General features: G+C 57.8%; 1 protein-coding gene across 6 annotated transcripts in view; it reads right to left on the bottom strand.

Moving 5' to 3' along the window:
- Positions 1–743: 743 nt before the first annotated feature.
- LINGO1 (leucine rich repeat and Ig domain containing 1) overlaps positions 744–24,737 on the bottom strand; it is a 158,023-nt gene continuing 134,029 nt past the window's right edge. For 4 of the 6 annotated variants that reach the window (XM_063169453.1, XM_063169454.1, XM_063169455.1 and 1 more), the window contains one exon: positions 744–3,035. In XM_063169453.1, the coding sequence (XP_063025523.1) occupies positions 1,182–3,023 (1,842 nt within the window). In that variant the 5' untranslated portion in view covers positions 3,024–3,035 and the 3' untranslated portion in view covers positions 744–1,181. Of the gene's footprint in view, positions 3,036–16,653; positions 16,957–17,373; positions 17,518–24,737 lie in introns of those variants that run through there. The other 2 variants (XM_063169451.1, XM_063169449.1) reach the window with 2 other exon arrangements.

Raw genomic sequence — 24,737 nt, 5'->3', positions numbered from 1 at the left:
TGGCTATAGACCTGTGGAATTCCATTTTCAGACAAGGTCTCCTGTGAGCCTGGAAGCTGAATTCCCTTGGATGTGCCTGAGGATGCTTGAGACTCTGGCTGCCAGTGATCAGGTCCTGAACTACAGGCAGGTGGGGAGCAGTGCTGGACCTGCTCCAGGCACCAGTTGCTGGAGGCACCCAAGTGGGTGCTGCCAATGGATGTGTCACATCCCTGCCCATGGGGACAGCTGTGCAGAGCACAGGAGCCAGCTTGTCCCCTATAGCAGAGGACAAACCTGGTACTGCTGCAAAGGCTGGCAGAAGATCCTCTCCCCATTGAAGAAGCAGGAGGATCCCCAGTCCTGCCCAGGCAAAGCCTGGTGTCCCTGGCTGCTCTCCTGGAGGCCACGGGCAGGGCCAGCCCTGCAATGGGGCTCTGCATCCTCCTCCCACACAGAGGGCAGGAAAGCACAGCCCTGCTCCATACTGCTTATGGACATCAGTGTCACAGCCCTGCTCCACAGGCTTTGGGGATGGCCAGGGGAACTGACTATAAAAACCAGGAAAAATAGTCAGAGCTGCCTTGGTGCCACACCGGGCACTGCACTGCGGGAGGTGCCTTTGATGTCAGCAGGAGACTCGTCCTGGCCTGGGGCTGCTCTTGGCAAGGCATCTGGGGAGTGCCTCTGAGGCAAGAAAGCAAGCACTTGCCAGGTACAGAACTGGACAGATCAAGAAGTCAAAATTTTTCATTCCAACTATCTATAGGAAATAGGGTTTTTTTATTATTTCAAGTTTTCATAAAAATCCATACTTATTGAAATCAAAGTTACAGAAGAAAGTTCGTAACTTTTTTATTGATTTTATTTCTTTTTTCTTTCTTTTTCCCACCCCCCCCCCCGTTGTTTTTCCCCTCTCAGAGTTATATCTGACACCAGAGTCCATCAGACAAAGTCCTTACAAACACAGGAGTCCTGAAGACATCGGCTGAATGTTTTCCTGGTATAAAGAAGAGGAGGAGGAGGTGGTGACAGTGCGGGCGCAGTGGGTTTGGACAGGGGCAGAGGGCACGGTGGAAGGAGAGAGGTCGGTATGTTTGTAGCAATGTTTGTTAATTATTTTTTATTTGTTCATTTGTTCTTTTTTTAAAAAAAAAAACAAAACAAAACAACACCATTATTATTTGCAAATTGTCGCCTGGTTAAATCATTTTCATATTAAACTTGCGCGGCGCGTCGGCAGAGCTGATGCCCGCGTCGGACTTCCGTGGCACGTACTCGATTTCAATGTTGTGCTTGGTGTTGCCTTTCCCGCGGCTCCAGAGGAAGAGGAGCACCAGACAGAAGAGCACGACGCCCAGGAAGGAGATGAAGCCCATGGTGGTGGCGATGATGAGAGTCTTGATGTCAAAGGGGAAAGGCACGGTGGCGCGCGTGCTGTTGGCATCGCTCTCGTTGGGCTGGTTGGAGATGAACGCGAAGGTCTTGTTGGGCTGGTGGGGCCAGTCTGGGGAGTAGCTGCGCACGTGCAGGTGGGCCAGCATGGTGTCGTTGCCACCCGCGTTGCTGGCGATGCATAGGTAGGTGCCATTGTCCTGGATCTGGGCGTAGCGCACCTCCAGCGTGCCGTCAGGGAAGACAGTGAGCCGCCCGTTGGTTTTGGTAGAGATGAGGTGCTTGCGGGGAGACAGCCACATGATGGTGGGCGGCGGGTCCCCATCTGCCCGGCAGACAAAATGCACCGTGTGGCCTTCGTCCACAAAGATCTGCTGAGGTTTGCGGTCCCGTATTCGTGCTCGGCGGCAGGTGAAGTAGTTGGGCAGGAGGACGTCAGGGAAGTCCTTGAACTCCTTGCCCTGGACGAACTCAGGGGTGGAGCAGGTGGGCTGCTGCTTGTTGAAGTTCAACCTCCATCGCCGCCGGAAAACCCAGAGCAGCCGGCAGTCGCAGGCTAAGGGGTTGTTGTCGAGGATGAGCGTCTCCAGGTTGCCCACCGAGTGGAAAGCTGACTCCTCCAGGGTGGTCAGCAGGTTCCCTGACACGTTCAGGATGCGCAGGTAATTGAGGCCGCGGAAGGCGAAGGGCTCGACCGTGGTGAGCTGCCCTCCCACCAGCTGGATCTCCTGGAGCCTGAGCAGGTCATGGAGCATTGAGCCCTCGATGGTGACAATGGGGTTGTAGGACAGGTTCAGGAACCGGAGGTAAACCAAGTGCCTCACCGACACGTACGGGATGGACGTCAGGTTGCAGTGGGTGATGGACAAGGAGGTCAGGTTCAACCCATAGAGGCAGTTGGATGTCATGGTATCCAGGTAGGGCCAGTGTGAGATCTCGAGGACCTTGAGCCGGTACAGCCTCTTGAATGAGTAATCCCGGATGGTGTTGATGTTCAGGTGGCGCAGCCGCAGCACGATCAAGCCGTGAAGGTGAGACAGGGCCTCCGTGGGGATGGAGGTCAGGTTGCATTTCTCCAGGGTCAGCTGCTCCAGGCTGTTGAGGCCACTGAAGGCCCGGTGGGAGATGTAGACGAGGTCGTTGTCACCCACCTCCAAAGACTTCAGGTTGTACAAGTCCTGGAACATGTAATCTAGGAGGATCACAATTTTATTCTCACTAATGTCTAGCTTGGTAAGGTTGCTGAGTCCAGTAAACACCCCCAAAGGGATCAGCTTGAGTCTGTTACTCCTGAGCCCCAGCGTCCTGAGGTTGAAGAGGTTGTTGAAAGCCCCAGGTTCAATGGCACTGATAATGTTCTCGTTTAGCTCCAGCTCCTCCAGGTGAGGGTAGTTGGCAAATTCATCCTGGTTGAGCGTCTTGATGCGGTTCTTGCCCAAGTCCAGCAGCCTGGTCTCGGTGGGGATCCCCTCTGGCACGACCATGAATCGCTTGCGGTGGCACAGGACGGCGCGCTCCTGGGCGGAGCACTCGCAGCGCGGCGGGCAGCCCGTGGCGGAGCCGGACAGGATGGATCCCAGCATCAGCAGGAGGATCGGCTGCCAGCAGGCCAGGATTGGGCTGCGCATACTCGCCTCCCCAGCTACCATCCTATCTCTCACCTGCAGGCAACAGCGGGAGAAAGAGCGAGGGGCACGTGAGCAAACAACGGGCACAGCCAAGGCCAAAGCTCTGGTGTCCTGGCAGAGGTGATGGGAAGGCAAAAGGCACCACCCAGGCACGGCAGAGGGTCTCATTTTCCAGCTGAAATGCAGCTCTTTGGCTTCAAGACCCTCTCTCCTCCCCACTCCCTGACTTTCCACTCGATGGTTGAACGTGCACAGACTCTTGAGTGGAAGGCCTTGAGGAATCTGTGTCATACAGCTTCCTCTGCTTCTTAAAAAAATAATTTAATACGAAACACATCTATCTACATCCTATTTTAAGCACTTGAAATTATTCCGTTCCCTGTAGATGGAGCCTGAATATAAAGGCTGCTTTGCAAACAGAGGAGCTGAGCAGAGGATGGAGCATCTGGGGAGCCCCACTTGGGGCGAGCAGCACTGACAGCTCAGTGGGAGCCAGCTCCCTCCTTCTGTGCTCCCCCATGCCCCAGCTGCTCTCAGTGTGTCCCCAGGGCCAGTTCCTTGCCTCCCACCATGCCAGCCTGCAAGGGCAGACCCAAACCATTTCCCCCCACCCAGAAACAGCAACTGGGCAGATATTGCCTACAAGAGCAAGCTGTAGCCTCAAGTCAGGTCCAGGGGGGCTCTGGATAATGAGGGAGCTGCCTGGTGTCAGCAGGGAAAGAGCCAGCCTCCTGCTGATGTCCCTGGGGAGGGCTGGGAGACCTCCCTGGGGGCTCACGGTCTGCTTGTGCCCCAGCCCAGAGCCATCCTGGCCGGGCAGAAGTGGATGCTCCTTGTCACGCTGCCTTTGTTGCATTTATTCCCTTGTTCAGGCTGTTGTGAGGAATCAAATCATATCAATATTGCATATTAGATCTCCAGCTACTCCAGCCCTTGTTTATATCTATTGTTATGTTACTCTCTGCACTACTCCCACTAATGCTATTTATGGCTATCACCAAACACACCCAATCCATTACTTCCATTGGCTCTGTTTGTATCCATCACTGTATATCCTGTCCATTACTTTCCCTGCTCTAGCACTATTTATGGGGCTGGTACACGTTCTGCACATTCCTGCCATTGCATCTGCTCATATTCATCATTTCATACAGATATATGACCCAAGGATCACTTTTGTTCCCAAAAAATTATTCAAAATTTCTTTGTAAGATACAAGGATGGGAGATGATGGACTGGCCATAAAAATGTCCACCAGCACCATCTTGGAAACCACCAGCCTCGACACAGCCAGTGATGGGCTGTGAGGGCCTGGAGTGTCCCCAGAGGAACCCTCTGTGGTTTCCTCCCATTCCACTGTCCCCTTCCACCCCTCCCTTTCCTGCTCCCTCTGCTGTGGGGCTGCTCAGTGGGGATCACACTGAACACATCACAGTGCAGGGGTGCAGGGATAGGAGCTGCTCCTGCCGAGCTCCCCTGGCCATGATGCTGAGCTCCCTCCTGCTGGCCCTGGGCCAGCATGTCCCAGTCCAGTGGAAACATTTCCAGTGGGAGTGCCTGGGCCCCAGCCAGGCTGCAAACAGCCATTTGCTGGGTATTTACAATCCATCATCTCCATGTCATCACCTCCCTGGTGCTGGGCAGCAGTACAGACACAGGGGGTTGCTGCTACCACTGCCATGCTGCTGGGGTGGGGCTGGGACTGGGGCCGGTGCCCTGGAGCCAGGCTGGCCCCTGGTTGGCATGGCCCAGGGTGCACATGGGTTTTCTCCCCAGGCTCCTGCTGCAGCCCTGGCTGGGGCTGGGCTGCCAGTGGTGCCCATGGCCAGGAGCCTCTTGGGCACTGCCCTCCCACCACGTGCTTGTTCCTGACCGCTGGCTCGCCTGCAGCCTTTTTTCTCAGAAACCAATTCCTGCTCCTCAAAGCCGTGCTGAGAAAGCCATCAAAGACAGCAAAACACGGCATGCAAAACAAAATACAGTCTGAGGGGCTTAATTATAGCAGGACTGAAAACACTCAGCTCATTAAGAGTGCCAGGCACCAGCCTTGTTTGTGTGCCGGGCCAAAAGCTCCGCTCTGCCTGCATGTGCTGCTCTGTTCTGGTCCCTGCTGGCCATGGGGAGGGGGCAGAGCTGAATCCTGCAGACCAACTCCCCCCAGGCTCAGTCCTGCCTCTCCAGCAGCAGGAGGGAGATTGCACCTCCAAAGCACCTTGTGCTGTGCTGTCATCCCCAGCACAGCCTCGGCACGGCCAGAGCTGTGCAGGATCAGTGAGTAAAAAATCAGCAAAGAGGCCAGCGATGAATGAAGCAGAATCTGTGTGGTGTTACCAACGAGCACAGCCCAGAATTAAAGTCTAGACACACCTCACATGTTATTAGTTCTCAGCTAAATTTAAATCCGTGATAAATACAATCCCTGACAAAAACATCCGTAATCTTAATAGCCAGAGTCACAGAAGAGCTCTGGGAGAAAGACAATAAATAAGCTGGAAAATTCTGAGCTAAGATGAGCTTTAAATCACTTCTGGCTCCCATTTACCTCTGCTTGATTCGGAGAGAAATAGTTGTGCCTCAAGGTGATGTGGATATTAAGAGATGCCCTTCTAAAAACGACTCAAACTGTGATTTTTGTGTGAGCTGTGGGCCAACAATGCATGCATGGTTTTACAGCCCCAGCACAACTGCTACCTGCAGGAAGGGCTTTCCACAAAGCCCTCCCAGATTTACTCTGAGGAAGACCCTGAAACGTGCCCAAGCTGCCCTCCAGGGTGCCAGCCATGGCCCAGCAGGAGCTGCCAGGCAGGAGCAGAGATGGGACCATGGCCGTGATGCACAGTCCAGCCCTTGGCATGAGCGTGGTTCTCCTTCCTCAACCACAGAAAAAGAATGGACAAAAAAAGCAGCAGCTGCCAGGCTCACTGCCTTTAGGTGACAGCAAACCCAGTGCAAGCCAAAGCAAAACTCACGCTCAGAGCCATGGCAGCCACTGACCCCTGTCCTCAGCACCTGCTGCCCAGGGCTGAGGGCTCTCAGTACTGTCCCCTCCCGCAGGAAGGTCCCAGCCTCGGCCCAGGAGGCACAGATGGAGGCACCAGAGCTCTGCCTTGGTGCTAAACACAGCAGGGCCTGCCCACTGTCTGTGCCTGGGCTCACTGCTGGGAGGGAAGATGCCATTCTGGGCCTGTGCCTGGACATGCAGCCTGGGGCCAGAATGAAGCGCTGACGTGCGTGGGGTTTGCTCTGGTGTGACAGGCACAGGCTGCCCTGGGGAGGGAGGAACAGCCCCAGAAAGCCAAACTTGGGTGATGACCCAAAAGGGAGCCCAGGCTCTGCCCCTGAGTGTGCTCCTGAGGATGCCCCAAGGGGTGGGGCAGCCACCTGGCCGTGCCCACCACTGTCACCGCTGTCCCTGGGCTGTCCCCTGCTCCCCACCCCTGTGAGCAGGGAGCGATCTGCTGTGCTGACAGGGAGCGAGCAGGAGGCAAAATCCCCGAGTCAGCTCTAAGCCCACCTGGCAGCCATAAATTACAGGGCTGGAGATGTTCACCCTTGAACCAGATGCTTCTGAGAGCATCGAGCCACAACAGGCAATTTAGGACAAAGCGAGCAGGGAGGGGGGCCCACAGTGCTCTGGGGGCGCAGTGTCCCCACCCTGTCCTGCAGGGGCCAACCTGCTGCTCCCAGCTGTGCACAGGGGTGAGCTGGACAGTGCTGGGCATCCTCACTGGGATGCAGCAGGGGGGGTGGGTTCAGCCATGGGCTCACCCCATCTCTGCCATGATGGCTTCATACAAAGCCAACGAGACGCAGCTCCCCGAGTCCATGCTCCTGTCTCCTCTAAGCTGCTCCAGCTAAATCAAATTTTATTGAACTTCGCTACATTTTAGAGACAAAGATTTCAGGTTTACAAATAAATATTTAACAACCTTTCCTGCTGGTAGAGGAGTTTCTTTCCCAGACCCTAGGCTCTGCACTGTTTCTGTAGCTATCTGCAAAGCAGCAAAACAAAGGGCACAGCTTTAATTTGCCAAACACGTTTGTGCCCATTTCCTTCTCTCATCATTTCCCCTGTGTCCAGTGTGCATTTGTGGGCCCTTTTGCTTTGTCTCTCCCTTCTCTCCACCCCATCTGCTCCCTCCTCCTCCTCTTTTCCCACCCAGTCCCAGAGTGCAGGCATTGGCAGTAACTGCCCTTCTCCCCCCTGCTCAAGGATGGGCAGCAATGGGTGGGAGCATCAGGCAGAGGAGGTGATTTCCCTTCTGGAACCACCATGCTTCACATGGGGAAGAAGAAATCAAAGATGGAAAGCATAAAGGGATTCCTGAGTGCTGTCAGGGCACATCCAGGGTGGCACAGCACTGGCCTGGGCAACAGAGACCTGCCAGCACACTCCTCTGGACCTTCATTAAAGTATGGGCTGCTAACAAAGGGTTAGAGGGCAGCACTGTGTCCTGGCCTGGCCCCAAAATCATCCAGGGGCAGCACAGGAGGGTGAAAGAATGGGGAGAAACGGGCAGAAGATGAGAAGGACCCCTCAGGGTGGTGGGGACACACGAGCAAGTTGTGCAAATTGAGCAAATGAGCCAAGGCAGGTGAGGCAGAGGAGAGCCCACCCCCAGCCCAGCAGCACCAGCTGCCGGGGTCACCACTCCCCTTCCCACAGGAAGGCACAGCTCTCCAGCTGGGAGCTCTGCTCAGCCTCCTGCAGTATCTGCTTTCAGCAGCTCCGAGGTGGGAGCCTGGAATAGGTGTGAGGCAACCTGATCTGCTCTGGCAGCTGCTCTGGAGCTGTAAAAGAGCACCAAGAAGAATTGAAGATGCAAATCCCCTTCCGGCACTGACACCGCCCGGCTGGCACCAGATTTTGGTCGTGGCTGGCCCATGGGAGCGCCCTGCAAAGGCATTTCCTCAAGGAAACAGGCTCTGCCACCCAAAATGGGGTGTCCCCAGCATTGCAGTCAGTCAGGAAAGCACCAAGGCAGAGAGCAAGAAGAGCAGAAAAAACGGAGATGCCCAGGGGAGGAGAAGAGCTCTAACATGGGCTGAGGGGCTGTAATGCTGGTAAGGGGAGGCTTTGGCTCAGCTGCCTGCTGGTTCAAACCTGGGCTGTGGATCTACCTGACCCCATGCAGGGACAGCTATGTACAGAGAGGGACAGCCAGCAGTGGCCCAGAGCCAGCCTGGAGAGTGGCTTTCATTTTCAGGCAGGTTACTGGAGCAGGACGACGGGAAGGAGATCCTGGTCGTCTCTGCAGGACACCAAAGCTCAGAGCAGTTTTTGCCGAGGCTGTTTCTTGCTGTGATCACATCTGTGCAAGAGCTCCTCACCCTCCTCCTACCTGTGCTCCTTCGTTTTGAGCATCTTTTCTCTCTCTGGCTGCACATGCCTCAGCGCCCCATCAGCAGAGCAAACATCCTGACAAGGGATCAATAAGTAATTGCAAAGGCAGCTGTGGATGTCAGGGGCTGTAAAGCCCTGAGCCAGCACAAGATAAACAGGGGGGGTGAGGGTGCAGTGCAGAGTGGGGCTGGGGCTCAGGGCCAGCCATGGGTGGAGATGGCCAGGACATGGACTGGTCACTGCTGCCACAGCCACTCCTGAACCGTTCTGTGCTTCCCAGGTCAGGTGAGCCTGGAGAAGGCTCATTTTTTATTATGTGAGCCAAAGAGCAGGGGAGTTGTGTTTGCCAGGGGAATAGCTCCCAAAGGCTGGCTGGAGACTTCTAGGGCTGGGTCAGGAAGGGATGGCTGGAGGCTGGTGGGCACTGGGAAGGACATGCACCATTTTGAATGGAGATTCTCCTTCTTCCTTTATTTTGGCAAATTTCATCAGGATTGTCACCTCTGTGGATATGGGCTGGGTCACCAGGATGTTTTAAGTGCTCACTGAAGACAGGCAGTTCACCTTGCACTCTGATCAGTGAGCACTGTGTACAGGAGGCTCCAGTGTACCATAAGGGTCTCTCTAGACGGTTCCTTTTCCCTGCTGGAAAGCTGAGAAAGCTGGGAAAGGGGCATGGAAAAACCCCAGGCTCTTCTCAGGGCAATGGAAACACTTGCCCTGAAGAGGTGAAAGAAAGTCCAAGGAGTGTTCCTGCTGGGAGAGAGCCAGGGTCACAATGACATTGCAAGGGCACCCCCTGCAACATGCCCACGGCCCAAATGCCTTCTGTGCTCCCTGAGCTGCCCTGCACGGGGTGGCAGGGCTGGGGCTGGGGCTGGAGGATGGGCACAGCCCTGCAGGCACAGCTCTCCCTCCCAGCACACGGCCCCAGAGCTGCTGAATCAGCCAGAGCCCAGCTGCACAGAGCCTGAGCTGGACCCGTGTGCAGGGCAGGACAGCACCTGACATGGCAGAAAAGCAGCTGAACAAAGTCACCCCACTGCCAGAGCGCCTCTCAGCCCCGCCAGGAGCACATGGCATCGCTGTGTGGGCATGCCTTGAGGGCTGGGCTGGGGACAGGGGCTCCCTGCTCCCCCAGAGCCAGGCTCCAGCCTGTGCCCCAGCAGCGAGGAGGACACAGCTCTGCCAGGCTGGGCCACGGCTCCAAACCACACCTGGGGGCAGGAAAGACGAGCTGCTCCCTCCTACTGCTCCCTGCCTGGGAACAGCCAATCCCCTCCAGCTACCAAAGGGCACCCCATGGCTCTACAGCTCCCCAGAGCTCTGCTCAGTGCCCACAGCAGGGCTGGGGCACCAGCAGCACTAACCCAGGGCTAGCAGGCAGAGCTGGGGGAGCCCCACCAGTGCCTCCTGCCCTCATTTACCCAGGGCTGCCTCAGGACAGCAAATGCCAAACCAGCCCAACACCCTGGTCCCAAGGGCCATAGAGAACAGCTCTGAGGCTTTGGGATGTGACCCCCTCTAAATGCCACCACTCCAAACCGCTGTGTCCCTACTGCATCCCTGCCAGTGCTCAAAATTGAAACCCCAGGTCCAAGTCGCAAAGGCTGGGGAACAGCAGGACCAGGGACCGGTCATATTCCTTCCATTTAATTTAAGCTAAGACTGTACTTACAGCATCACTTTGGTTCCCAGGGCACATCCCTTGAATTCCCCTACAACCAGCACAGGATACCAAAAAAAAGTACAAGGGTTGCTCCTTTCCTCTGGAAACCTTTGGGACAGTGGCAAGAGAACTTCAAAGGACATAGGACATGAAGCAGTCAACTTTGCTGACCTCAGGGAAACCTGCTGATTTACCCCCCTTTAGGACCAGCCCTGGTATTTTTATACTGCTGCCTAAAATAAGTGGCCTGGGAAGCCTTTGGGAGAAGCCAAGTGCAGCCCAGCCCGGCAGAGCTGGCTCTGGGATCACCCCCCAGTGAGACAAGGGCAAGGGGCTGTGTGTGCCCTGCTGCCAGGGCTCCCATGAGCACCAGCAGAGCTGTCCCTGCTGCACAGCCCCAGGGACACGGGGCAGAGCAGGGGGCAGGAGCACGGCTGTGCTTCAAGGCACCACGAGAGATGGAAGCCCCTGTTCACTCCATCCACCTCATTTCCCCGCTCCTTCCCGCAAGCCACATCTGTCTCTCTCTCCCCCTCCCATTTATTATTAAGTTTTGTTCACATAATCACAAATTTGGTGCCGCAGGAAATTCCAGAGAGAGAAATGGAGAAAAAAGGGAGGCAAAGAAAGCATGAGCAATAGCAAGTGCAGAGGGAAGATTCCTCTTCCTAGCCTGGTTTTCTCTGGGCTGGTTTTACATGTATAATTCCTTTTTCTTTCCCCCTCTCTCACTTGTTTGATTTTTGCATTATTTATGGCTTGTCTTCAGGGCCTGTATTTGCTGTTATTGTTTCATTCAACAATAAAATGGATTAGATAAAAACAAACTGTGCTGAGCCACGGCTGAGCCTGCCCGTCCTGCCTCCAGCTGAACCCACAGAGCCAGGCAGGGAGAGCAAGGGGCCACCAGCCCCTCCCAGCCCAAATCCTGCAGGAAGGGAAGTGCTGAGGGAAGCCTGGACAGGGTTTGGGCTGACAGAAATCCTTGGCAGGTATGGGGCTGTGCCAGGCAGAGCTGTTCTAATGCCCATGACAAGGGGGGGCAGTGTCAGGACAGTGGCAGCCTCAGCCATGCATTCCTCAGCCTTTCCTGCACACACTGAGCCCGTGGGCATGGAAAAAAAGAGAGACCCACCACGGGCATGGAGCAGCTCCCCACTGCCCTCAAAAGCAGGCAGCTGTGGGGTGGGTTTGCTGTGCTGTGCCTGGGCTGCAGCAATGCTTCCTGCCCTTTCTCCTCTCCCAGCACTGTGGATAATGACACGGAGCCTGCGCTCTGGGCTGTACGTGAGAACAAAAGTAATCACGGGGAAATCCAGTGCACGGGAATGCAGTGGGAAATGCGAGGCCAGGGTTTCCATTTCGCTGCCGTTTCCCATTGAGGAGGATAAACAGGCTGAGCACAAATCAGTTTAATGGCAGCACCTAATGGCAGCGCAATTCTGCGCTTCCCGGAGCGAGCCGTAGCTCAGGCCCAAAGTGGCAGGGAGATGGCAGCTCAGCCCTGTGGGACAGCTCAGGCCCAAAGGGGCAGGGAGATGGCAGCTCAGCCCTGTGGGACAGCTCAGGCCCAAAGGGGCAGGGAGATGGCAGCCCTGTGGGACAGCTCAGGCCCAAAGGGGCAGGGAGATGGCAGCTCAGCCCTGTGGGACAGCTCAGGCCCAAAGGGGCAGGGAGATGGCAGCCCTGTGGGACAGCTCAGGCCCAAAGGGGCAGGGAGATGGCAGCTCAGCTCTGTGGGACAGCTTGGGCCCAAAGGGGCAGGGAGATGGCAGCTCTGTGGCACAGGCACTCCATGGCACAGCCCCAGACAAGCACTGGGAGCCCCCAAGAGTGGCTGCTCTGGGCAGCAGCACCGAGATCACTCAGTCCACCATGGCACAAGGGGCGTGCTGTCCCTCTGCAGCCATGGACTGTTGTCTGCCCAATTCCCAGCAGAAAAGAGGTGTCCCTGTGGGAGTCCCTCACATCCCTAAGGTACTCAGACCCACGGGGTGTCTGTGGAGAGCCGTGCCCTGCTCTGTGCTAGAGCACACAAAGCACTGGCCAGCAGAACAGGGCACCAGGCCAGTGCTTACTGTGATGCATCCCTGGCTCCTCAGGCTCACATTTTTGGTAGACCAGATGGACCTGGCTCTCTGTGACTATTCCCAATCCAAAGGAGGGGTGGAGAAAGGCTGGGTTTGGGTACAGGAGGGAGAGGTTTGGCTGCTGGAGGGTGAGAAGTACTTCTGGAATGCTCAGGCTTTGCTCACCACCCCCAGGTTGCCTCCGAGGTCTAAATCGGTTGTTTCCCATTTCACACTCGACATCTCAAATCCAAACAAAGAGCTGAAAGAATAGATCACGTCAAAATATTTCTGCTTCTCCCTCCTACGAGAATTCCCCATCAGAGACCAATCCAATTAAGGTGCAGGTTATGAAATTAACCATAATTACCAGAGCGATATTTAATGTTTTGCATTTTGATGAAGAAACAGAATAGAAATGACAAAAAAATGAGTAATTGTGGGTCCTACAGCTATAACTAATAGCAATATGGGGGGAGGGGAAGGGCTGCCAGGGAAGGGAGGGCTGTGTGGGGTGGGCTGCATCAGGAACCTCACATCCCCAAGGGCAGGGGGGGTGCTCAGGGGCACAGCCCCAGGGAGCCATGGCCAGCCTGACCGCCAGGGCAGAGGTCAGCCCAGTCTGATGGCAACCACAGGCATTTTGCTATTTGAGCATCCCTTGGACAATGCTGGAGCACAGGAATCCTGTCCTGGAAGGCACAGCCCAGTCCTGCACCTCCTCACTCTGTCCCTGCTCCCTGTGGGGACCCTCCAGCTCAGCCAAGGACTGTCCCCACCTCAGGACAATGACCTGAGACAAAGGACACGAGTGCTTCAGTGGGGAAAGCCTTTGGCCTCTGCCAGGACACTCAGGAGAGGAAAGCTCACTGTACATACATCCATTGCAGGATGCCAAGGCACTGACCAGCACTAACACATGAATAAAATGATGGAAAAAACCATGCAGGATGGTTAAACAGAACCATGTCTGTGCTTCACCATGAGAATGAGCAAAACAAAGCCAAGCTCCCCGGCCCCTGTGACAGGACAGTGACCTGCTGCCCTGCCTGATCCTTACCCAGGCAGGAGATGCTGTCGGGATGGGGCAGGGCATGGCAGGGGCAAGGGATGGTGGCCAAGGTGTTGGTGAGGCCAGAGGGAGGCCTAAGCCAGGGGTGGGGCTCATAAGGGCTCCCAACACAGCCATGCTGCACCAACACACTCCATGCACCCCATGCAGGCCCAGAGAGGTCCCATTGGCCGCTCCTGATTGCTGCTCCTGAAGGTGGGAATCACCCAGGATTCACCCCAGCACACTGCTTGGGGTCTCTGCTCAAGGCAGGGTGCTCCCCCCACTATCCCCCCTTCCCAAGCCACACTGGTGTGACCTCCTGTCCCCAGGGATGGAGAGAGCCACACACTCCCTGCCTGGGAAGGGGAGATGATGATGATGGTGTCACCCTCAGTGACATTTATCACCGTTTATTCAATTGCCCGGGTCAAGCTGACAATTAACCCTACTCAGACACAGACACCTCTGTGCCACCCAGCCTCCTCCTGGTGACAAGGGACAGAGGCCACACCACGCTGCTGGCAGTGCCTGGGGGCTGGGGAAGCACAGGAAGGGGGACTCTGGCGGGTGTTTGTCCCTTCCCCAAGCAAGCCCCATGCCCAGACAGCCCTGTCCCCTCTGTGTCACACACGCCCTGGCACTGCCCAACAGGCAGCGGGCTCCAACAGCCACCAGCACTGGCTGGGAGTAAGGCATGTCCCCAGGCATGGTCACACGGTGCAGAGGCACAGAGATCTCTCTCCCCACAGCCATTCCCTGCCAAAAGTTCCAAGTTTTACTCTCCTTCTGGAAAGAAACTGGAAAAAATTGACTAAGAAGAAAATTGAGGTCATGGCCCTCCATTTCTTTCTCCCTTTGTTTTTCTTGGGTTGTTTGATTTGAGTTAAACATTTGGAGCCCTTTTCTCTCTCATCCCAGCTACCTGAAAAGCTCTTCTGGCTCTTTTCCCACCAAAAGCCATTTCTGCTTGAACCCTGCTCGAGGCTCAGCAGAGAACAAAGGAGAGCTGCTGACTCAGTGCACTGGGTGTGTTGGAGAGACCAAACACCCACCCTGGCCAAGCTGGGAACATTTGGGTGTTTTCCATGTGCCCATTGCCAACTCTGCCTCCAAGGACAGGGTCCCACCAAACAGCAGCACCCAGTGGTCATCCAATGTACCTCACCGAGCCCCAACAGGTTGTGTTGGGTTTTATAATCCAACAACTGTAATTACACTATAATTGTGGTGTTATTATAAAGTGATTTATCAACCCCTGAATTAAAGTCTCAAGTCAGAGGATTTTATGCTTGTCACTTACATGGAGCAGCACTAACTTCAGCAGTGCTACTGTGGCTATGTGAAGCAGGACACTAAAGGAAACAGAAGTCCTTCAGTGATGCTGTTAACCTTCCAGGAAACAGTGGTAATTAGAGGTATCACACAGTAATTACATTACAGGTGTAGAGTAACTGCAGCACAGTACGGTGTTACAGTGGCACAGCCATTTGTTGAGTAATTAATCCATCCACAAGAAGGCCTGCAAAACCTGATGCTTCCCCAGGAGCTGTAAAAGCAGCTCCACTGTCCTCTCCAGCCACCTCCTGCCTGTTCCAGGGGACCCAGCTGGGGCTGCCTGAGCCCTGGAGCAGGCAGCTGCTATGGGGGAGGCTTTAGCCTCTGTGGGGAGACACGGAGGCTTTAGCCCAGGGGCACATCTCCCTCTTGGCCTTGCTCATCGTCAGAGCTCCAGAGGCCCCCTCTCCTCCATGGCATGCAGGAGGGAGCCAGGAGCAGCAGGTGAGCAGGCAGAGCCCACCCAGCCACTCCTGCTGTGCCCCAGCCCACCCTGCTGGCAGAGGAGCTGGGACAGGCACGGCTGCTCTGGCCACCCCACCTGCAAGAGGTGCAGGACAGGGAAGAGGCAGGGGGAAGAATGGTTTGGGCAGTGGTGCTGGCTGGGATAGCTGCTGTTGGGGTGGGTAAGGGCTGGGATGGGTGCTGTGGGGTGGGGACAGGCTGGGATAGCAGCTGTAAGGTGCAAATGGGCTGGGGCAGCTGTCATGGGGTGGAGGTGGGCTGCTGTGAGATAGGGATGGGCTGGGATAGGGGCTGGGATAGTGCCTTAGGGTGGGATGGGCTGGGATAGTGCTGGAATAGCTGCCTTTGGGTGGGGATGGGCTGGGATAGTGCTGGAATAGCTGCCTTTGGGTGGGGATGGGCTGGGATAGGGGCTGGGACAGTGCCTTAGGGTGGGATGGGCTGGGATAGCTGCCTGATGGTGGGGATGGGTGGGATAGGGCTGGAATAGCTGCCTGAGGGTGGGGATGGGCTGGGATAGGGGCTGGGATAGTGCCTTAGGGTGGGATGCGCTGGGATAGCTGCCTGATGGTGGGGATGGGTGGGATAGGGCTGGAATAGCTGCCTGAGGGTGGGGATGGGCTGGGATAGGGGCTGGGACAGTGCCTTAGGGTGGAGATGGGCTGGAATAGCTGCCTGAGGGTGGGATGGGTGAGATAGGGGCTGGGATAGTGCCTTAGGGTGGGGATGGGCTGGGCAGTCCTGTAGGTCCGTGCAGCCCCGTGCTGGAGGAGATGGCTCAGGCTCGGCCACACTGCTGCTCCAGCGCGCGTGAAGGTCAGGTCAGGGCTGCTGCAAGGTGCAGAGCAGCGAGGAGAGGGTTAAGGCTGGCAGGAGGGCTGGGATGGGGCTGTGGAAGGGGTATCATTGCAGAACCACAGCTGGGCTCTGGAGGTGGTGCAGAGGAACGGGAGATGGAGGGAGATCCATAGAGTGGGGCTCTTCCCGGAATGCCCGAACTTCCCCCCGCGAGCCGGGAGAGCAGCGGGGCTGTCACACCGATCCCCTGCTGCCGGCCAGCGGCCACAGTCGCTCGCTGGAGAAGGCGTTTGCTGGGAAGGAGCGCGGATGGCGATGGCTGGGGCGGCAGCTGGGCAGGGACAGGCAGGGAGAGGCAGCAGAGCCTCGGCGACGCCAACCAGCCCGAGCAGCCCCGATCCCACCCGTGCCCACGCTCGCCCTCCCTCCCTCCCCGAGCAAATCCCCTCCGCGGCACCAACGCTCCCATTCCTTCTCGGAGGTGGCACCTCCAGCACCTGGATCGAGTCGTGCCTCTGCCCATCACTCGGGCTATTTTTATACATCCAAGGCGCAAGGTGAAAAATCCAATAACCCACACACAGTAACGGAGAGCAACAAGCACCGGCACCGCCCGGGAGGGCTCCCAGAGCCCTTCAGCCAAGCAGGCTCCTGGGCATCCGCGCATTCCCCACTGCCCTGGGCAGCTCCTTTAACATGAACCGCTTCTTTTTCTGCCAGACACAAACCGAGGGCAGAGCCCGCACCCGCAGCCTGACCCCGGCCCAGCATCTCCAGTTCTCTGGGTTGGCTCCTGGCTCCGGGGTGTGGAGCTGAGCCCAGGCAGGGGGGACCCTTCAGAGCCCCCCGAGCCCTCCCGGATCCTGAGGAATCACCGAATCACCCCCCCGCCATGAGCTCCCCACGTCCCGACTCACCGATCTCCAGGCTGGGGGGCTGCTGACAGAGAGGTGAACCCCTGCCCTGAAAAATACCCCTTCCCCATGACTCCTGCCTCCAATCTCAGGGCTGGAGAGCTCTCCCTGCCCGGCTTTAACCCTTACTGCCTCTGCTTTGGGGATGGGCAGAGGAACAATTCCTCCTCTCGAGTTAACCCTTGCTGGGCAGCAGATGGGCACAGCCAGCTTGAGGCTGATCCCTGCTCCCCCGCCAGCCCCGGAGGGTAGCGCTGTCCAGACAATCCTTTCCCTACCTGAACAAGGCATCTGCTCCAGGCCGGCCAATTCACCCGGGAACTACCGGGACATGAGGAGGACACTCCCCATCAGGATACAGCCCCAGCCCGCCCGCTGGGACCCCGGCCCCGATCCCCGACCCCGCCTGGTCCGTAGCTCCCGCAGGGGCTGCGCCGAGGCTGCGGGAACGGTGCGGGGAGGGGACGGGCAGAGGGGAGCGCCCGGGCACAGCGGGGCGAGGAGGCGGCAGCATCCGCACCGGCGGGGCTGGAGGGCGGCAGCTCCCGGAGCTCCCGGCTCCCCCGCAGCCCGGGGCACGCACCAAGTTCCAGCCCCGCGCCCTCCGCACCGGAGCGGCTCCGGCCCCGGGGCAGCGCGGCGGAGCCGTCCCGGGGCCGCGGAGCCCCCACCCCGCCGGTCCCGCCAGCCCCGCGCCCCGCTCCGGTCCCCGGTCCCGCTTACCCGCATCTCATCCTCGCCGGCGATCTCCTTCGGTCAGAAATGGCATCTCCCCCGGCCCCCCCGCCAAACCTCCACCTGCAGTAGCGCAGCTCCCCCTCTCCGCAGCGACAGCACACGGAGCGGCGGCGGCGGCGGCGCTCCCGGGGCCGGGCCGCCCCCCAGTCCCGCGCCCGGGGGAGGGAGGGCCGGGCCGGGCCGGGCTGGGCACGGGGCCCCGCCGGGGCCGCCCTAGGGCCGCGCTGCCGGCGGCTCCCTGCCCTCCGCGCCCGGGCGGCCGGCGGCGCTTCGGGGCGGCGGCATCGCCCCCGCGGGCGGGCGGGCGGCTGGCTCGGCCCGGGCTCCGCACGCCCGCTCCGCCGGCCGGGTCTGCCGCGGCGGGGCCGGGCCGGGTGCCGCCGGCCCCCGCCTCCCCTCCGGGAGGAGCCGCCGGCGGGTGCGGGGCGGTGCGCGGAGCGGCGAGCGCGGCCGCGGCCGGTCCCTCCTCCCGCCGCCGCCCCCGCTCCGCGCGGGGGGTGCGGGTCCCCGGGGCTGCGGGAGGGGGGAGCGGGGATGGCTCCCCCGCCAGCCGGGGCCGCTCGATGGATGGGGGCCCTCGCAGCCCCCGCCCCGCCGCCGCCGGTGCAGCCTCGCTGCCCGCAGAGGACGGAGCAGCGGAGCTCTGCCCGTCACCGTCGCGTCGGTGCCCAGCCCTCCCCGCGTCCGCCGGGAGACGGAGCCGGGCTACCCTGAGGATTCCGGAGCGTCCGTCCTACAGCAGCTCCCCCAGCACTGCGCTTTGCTCCCTTTACACTGCCCCCCTCCCCGGCACACAGAGGGACAGGGCTGCGAGCGCTGAGGGGACGCCTCGGGGGACAGGTGTGGGACCTGGCGATCCCAAAGCCCCCTCGGAGGGTCCATGCTGAGCCCTTGGCCTTTCATTCAGAACTAATGCACGACTTCCCGAGCACTGCCCACCGCTGCCCCCTTCCATCGTGGACACCCTTTATCCAGCAGCGTTGGATTTGCCCAGCGCTGGCTCTCGCAGCCGAGGCTGGTTTCTCCAGCAGTAATGGACACAAACTTTGCCTGTAATGTGCACTTTCCCTTCCTGCTTCCTCCGGGCTGGGCTCTCCTGGGGTGCCTCCTGCCCCGTCCAGCTTCTCCCCAGCTGTCCCTGGCTGCCGGCCAAGGCGGACCCAAGGCCGGGGCACCAGCGCTCGGCAGCAGCACGGGCTGGGGCCACGAGTCTCTTGATTGGGTCCCATGAGCCTTCCCTTGAACGGCTCTTTGAGCAAGTGAGAGCTTTTGAGCGGGCCCCAGGCCTCTCCTGCGCTCCATGGCAGGCTGGGGGAGGCCGTCGCACAGGAGAGGCCATCCCAAGCTCGTGTCTCTGCAAGCCCCGGGAAACTCGAGCCCCTGCTGGCACTCGGGCAGAGGCTGCTGCCTCCGCGGAGCCCCGTTCTGGGTAACGCTATCCCCGTTATCCTCCCGCCTGGCACAGAGGAGGAATAAACAAAGGGTGGGCACGGTGAACTCGGCGGCTGAATCACTGCAGCTCCGGCTCGGCTCCCACGGGCACAGCCCCCGGCTCGGCTGGCACGGTGGGCACCGTCAGGTGTGTCCCTGCGGGGGCCCGGGCACAGCGTCCCCGTGGCACGGACACCGTGGGGGACGAGGCGTGTGCTGGTGCACGAGCTCTCCTCCTGCCACCGAGGAAACTCAGCCCGGCCGCTCTCAGCGCTCCTCAGACCTTTACTCGGCGCGGATCGATTCCTCTTATTGTTACGGCTATGGCAGCAATGCCATCGATGTTAATAGCACTTCACAAACACAGACAAAGCCGGCAATCTGAATGCGGCCAGAAAAAAACAAACAGAGGACAAAAGACAGGCTAAGAGCTCTGAATGCCCTTTCTAATGCTTCCGTTCCCCCCGCCCCGTTAAAGCCCCGCTAAAGTGCAGGGCACGGCGTATTCAGAAGTAACACTCGGGAATAATTCCTGGAATTGTTGGTGTGTGAGGGGGGAAATTTCACCTCAGCCCTTGCACAAAGACACGGCAAGTACGCCATGCACGCAGCGCTGGTGGCGTGTGAGAGTGATGCTATGCGCCGCCTGGAAGCAGGGGGCCTTCCAAGACCGTCTTTCCCACCTCGGCTCCGCCGCCATCCCCGCCCCGGGAGCGAGCCGAGCGGCACAGGACGGGCACTGCGTGTGCAGGAGCAGGGATGAGCTTTTGGGCTGAGAGGGCATCCGTGCACACCTCTGCTACAGAGCAGTCCCGTGCAAACCCTGCCTTTTGTGCGCCCTCAGCGTGATTCCCTTCCCTGGAAGTGTCCAAAGCCAGCTTGAATGGGCCCTGAGCAGCCTGGGAAGGTGGAAGGTGTCCCTGCTCATGGCAGGAGTTGGGAACTAGAGGATCTTTGAGACCTCTTCCAATGCAAACCATTCTATGGCTCTGTGATTTTGGACCTGGGTGCAGGGACCAGGGGCAGCAGGAGAGGTGAGGGCAGCAGGTGAGGATGGTCCAGGAATGGCAGCAGGGCACAGCCCTGTTTGCTTTGACAGCTACACTGTGCATTTTGGCCAGCAGTGAGGAGACATGAGGGGAAGGATGGAGAGTGCAGGGAGAAAAAAGCATCACCTAAGAGCTGCTCTCTCAGCTGCAGCCCCAAGGCCGCTGCCCACAGTGCCAGAGTGTAAGAGCAGCCAGTGCAACCAACCTGCCCAAGGAGCAGCACTGCCAATTGGGTTTTTCTCTCTTTAACCCTCAGCCCACCTCATGGGCAACACTTCCTCACCCCAGCAGCCACAAGGACACTTTGGGCAAAGGCAGATCCTGGCAGCAGTGAACCCTGCTGGTCTCTGCTGGAGGAACTGCATGGGCCCCTGCTCAGAAGCCCCAAAGGCTCCAATGTTCTGCATTTATTGACCCATCACAACTGCTGAGCTTACTGTTAATGTCCCTGAGGTGTTGTAGCACGGGTGACAGTGTGCTGGGGACAGCCACCAGCCCACAACCAAGCCTCACTGGAAGGACCACCCCCTCCTGTCCCCACAAACAGCCCGTAGCAATGTGCAGCTGACAGCTTTGCAGCTAACACGCCTTTCTTCCCCCTCCCATCACTTTTACTGGTCTCCACCATGTTGTAGAGACCAACTTCAGCTGTTTTGGGTCAGCCCCTCAACTGGGTCAACCTCCCCTTTGCAACCTGGAGTGACCCCCAGCGCCCCAGCCCTGGAGGTGCCAGTATCCTGTGCTGACCTGTGTGCAGCCCCTGGATGCTGCAGAGCAGCTCGGCTCACACGCCCTCGTTGAACATGTTCTTCTGTAAAACCTGCAGGGAATGGCAGGAACATTTGGGTGTCCATCTGCAGGGGCTTGTCCCTCAGACAGATGCTCCAGCTCTTTGCCACTGCCATCCTGGGATGATAACGGGCTGTGGCAGATGGTTCCCTTCTGCTGGCACGAGGCAGGAGTTTATCCCTGCTCTCAGATCCCTCCTGGAGAGGCAGCACCTGCACACTGCTGAGGCACCTGGGCAGTGGGAACTGAGCTGCCCCTCGGGGGAGACAGCCAGGACCTGCTCCCTCCTTTGGATGCAGTGTACGTGTCCAGGAATGCCGCAAGAGGTCTAGAAAGGGCCGAGCTGGCAGGAGGGAGGTGGATTTTAATTACTCCCATTATTATTATCATTCCTTTTCTTTCAGATTTTCACACTTTTGTCGTAACAAGCTGAGCTGAGAAAATACATGCAAATGCCAGGCAGAGATAAGATGTACCACACCTTGAAGTACTGCCAGCGCCGGCTCCGGGAGCGCCAGATCGGCTGTCGGCCCCTCCTGCTCCTCCCTCGGCAGCAGGCACGGGGGAGGCAGGCCCTGCTCTGCCCCTGCACATCCGCACAGGAGAGCAGAGGAGGGTCCTCACATGGCCCTGGGCTCACCTGCAACCAGCTCCTTCCTCCTGCCAGTCCTGACTGCTCCCTGGAGAAGGCACCATCATCTCCTGGCTGCTCGGGACAGGGAGGAAAGGTCACCCTGATTCTTGTGCGTGCCTTGCACATCGCATGGACACAGAGCTGCCCTGCCCTGCTCAGCACTGCGGGCAGCAGGACCTGCTCCTGAGGAACCATCGAGGAATCCTTGTTCCTGAGGAACCTGCATATCTGAGGAACCCCTGTTCCTGAGGAACACCTGTTCCCAAGGAACCCTCATTCCTGAAGAACCCCTGTTCCTGAGGAACCCCTGTTCCCGAGGAACTCCTGTTTCTGAGGAACCCTCATTCCTGAGGAACCCTTGTTCCTGAAGAACCCTCATTCCTGAGGAACCCTCATTCCTGAGGAGCCCCTGTTCCTGAGGAACCCCTGTTCCTGAGCATGGCTGCTCCACCAGGCCCCTGCGGATGCAGTCAGGGAGAAACATGCTCCCAGATCACGTTCTCCCTTGGAGGTGGTGACATTTCAGGGTGTGTGGGGGGAGTGGGATGAAGAGGCAAGGCAGGATATTCCTGCTCCCCCGTCCCCACGGCCATCTGGATGTGTGCTGGTGCCTCCTCACAGCAGGCTGAGTCAGTCCAGTGGCTTCTCATTATCAGCTGGAGGGAATCCAAATTCCACATTGTATGGCTGCTCCTCAGTGAAACTGAGGATCCTTATCAAGCATTACCATAATGTTTCTCTCTGTACTGCCTTGTACTGCTCCCTGCTCTGGTCAGCTTATTGATTTGGAGCAGAATCACCCCAAAATTCTTTGACCACCAGCCATTCACTTGGGACAGCAGTGGCAGGAGCCACAGAATGTCCTCCTGGACATGGGCTGGGGCTGTGGAGGGGACCCCTCCACTGTCCCCACCACACCCTCACTTGCTGGAGGCTGCAGGTGCGTGGCTGGACCCATCTCCAGCTCTGTGTCCAACTGAAAGCGAGCTGAGAGGTAGGAGATGCTGTGGTCATGCCTTGCACATCTCAAATCATGACATGACCTCCATGAAGCTCTGGAGAACAGGGATAAAGAGGAGAAAAAAGCCTTTCTGTAGCCCCCTTTCAGCAAGTGCTACTGAAACACAGGGTCTGCCCCCACTCAGCTCATCCACGTCTCTGCCAGGGCACTGTCCCCACCCTGACCAACTGGAATTCTGGGTGTGGAAATTAGGCCTTTCCATGCAATGTTCTGGAATGCAGAGAGGCCACATGTCCTCATGTCAGCCTGAGTCAAGCACTGATAACTTGACTGCTCTGTCAAGCAGCCCAAACACGTGGCATGAAGGGCTGAGGGAAAAGGCTCCATTAAGTTCTTAAGCCCATTGACACATATATAGAAGGTATTAATAATATCAAGCACCTCAGTGCCTATTGTTGCCCACGTTCAGGAGATGAAAGATAATTTCTGGGACAAGGAATTTATGACAGTGACAGCTCTTTAACAGCTTGGTATAAGAATAGGAGCTGCACAACAGGACAAAGAGCAATGATTAAAGAATTTGGCACAAAGGAGAGAGGGCTTGGAGAGAGCTGTGAGTATGGAGGACAGGAGTCCTGTCAATTGCCCACACTGAAAAAGCAAAGGCTGTGCTGGGCACAGACGATGGGGAGGTGATGTGGGCACCATTCTGCTGGGGCTGACTCACAAATACTTGGCAACTAAGAGAAGGGGGTCAGGGTGCTTGAAGGGGATGAAATGTTCATCTTAATGTTCAAAAGAAGCTTGGCCCCTGCCTGGTGTGGCAGGCTGAGATGGGCAGGGCTCAGCTGGGGCTGCATGGGGAGGAGCATGGGGAGCAAAGGGGAGCTGGGCTGCCCTGCTGGGCACAGGCCTGGGAGCAAGCACATCAGCCAGGGAAGGGGGGTCTGGCATGGGGCAGGGTAAGGAGGGAGCTCTGCTCCCTGGAGGCCAAGCTGGAGAAGGAGCAGTAGCAGACCCAGCACCAGGACACTCTCAGGGTGTCTCAGGATATTATTACTAATATCCTCAGTGTTCCTTTGCACACATACGTGCTCCTCTAATGTACACTGCACATGTAAACAGCCTCCCAGTGACATTTGCATGCCCAATTACATCTGCATGTAATTGATTTGCACGCACAGTTGGAGGGTGTTTAAAACACTGGAGCCGGTCTGCACTTTCCCACAGGCACCTCCCCGAAGCCACACGGAGGAAAAGCACCTCATGCTGGGGCCAAAGCCATCCCAGCCCCACTGTTTGTGTCCCTCCCTGCGGGGTGTGCCCCGTGCCCAGCGGGATGGGCTCACAGCCATGCCCCTTCCTGCATCTCCATCATCTGCAGCGACCCCAAACCCAGCCACAGCACTTGCTGTTTGCTCAGCTCCTCTTATAAGTGACTGGCACCATTCCAAAAAGGATTAAAAGCAGGGAGTGAGAAACATAAAAGCTCATGTAATTACGTGCAAAAAAGCCCGTTAATAATTTATAGAGGGAGAGGGTAAATATCTTCGTGTGTTATTCAAGTGTAGCTCATTGTCCCGTCTGGCTAATACCCAGCGTACACGCATCACAGCCTTTATCCGGGAGGCTGTTTTGCCTTTAATACCTTTCATAAATTATTGAATTTATAAAGAGGAAAGCAGGTGTCATGTCACTCCTATAAACAGCTCGTTAGTTAAAGCTAACGAAGTTGGGGAGCAACGGTTTCCTCCTGGCTTGTCTACCTCCCACCTCGCTGTCTGTGCTGTCACCTGTGATGCCGCACAGACCCTGAGCTGGGGCAGGCCTAAATTTGGCTAAAAAAAAAATTCTGACAGCAGATAGATGGCCTGTGGCAGCTTTATCCTCTGGCTTTCTGAGCCCTGCTTGTGCCCTCGTGGAGGTGTGAGGATGCAGCTATGGAGAGGATCCTTTTTTCCATTCCCAGCTTGCCTGCTGCAGCATCACCACTTCCATGTCACCCACGGTCCTTCCGGGTGCAGCAATGGACCATCAGCTCCTGGGGGTACCTGAGGATGCTCTGAGCACTGCTCCCAGCAGGAGGATACACGAGGGTGAACTCTGAGGGCAGGACAGGGCAGGAGGCAGAGATGTCTATGGCAGGAGGGCTGAGCACAGACCTTTCTCACTCCAAAACCCACGCCTGTCCCATTTCCAGCAGCCGAGGGCCAGGACGAGCAGCCCAAGAGTGGCTCCTGAGCGCAGGGGATGTGTTTTCAGGCTGGCTGGGGGAAGCACAGCATCTCCCTGCTTTCTGCTGAACGAGGCAGGGCGTTAGAAGGCCGCCTCTAAAAACAGCAGAGGTGTGACTGAGTCAGCAGCACGTGTCTGTGCGAGGGAGTCGGTCCAGGCTCAGGAGAGGCAGCGTGCGAGCGTGGCCACGCAGCCCCCGCCGGGCAGCCGGGCCCCCCCAGGCTGTGCCCCCATCCCTGCGCCGCGGGAC

Source organism: Melospiza melodia, chromosome 15 (assembly GCF_035770615.1).
Source record: "Melospiza melodia melodia isolate bMelMel2 chromosome 15, bMelMel2.pri, whole genome shotgun sequence".
In the NCBI taxonomy this organism is placed as follows: Eukaryota; Metazoa; Chordata; class Aves; order Passeriformes; family Passerellidae; genus Melospiza; species Melospiza melodia.
Note: the sequence above shows the minus strand (reverse complement) of the source record. Positions and strands in the feature narration are given on the sequence as shown.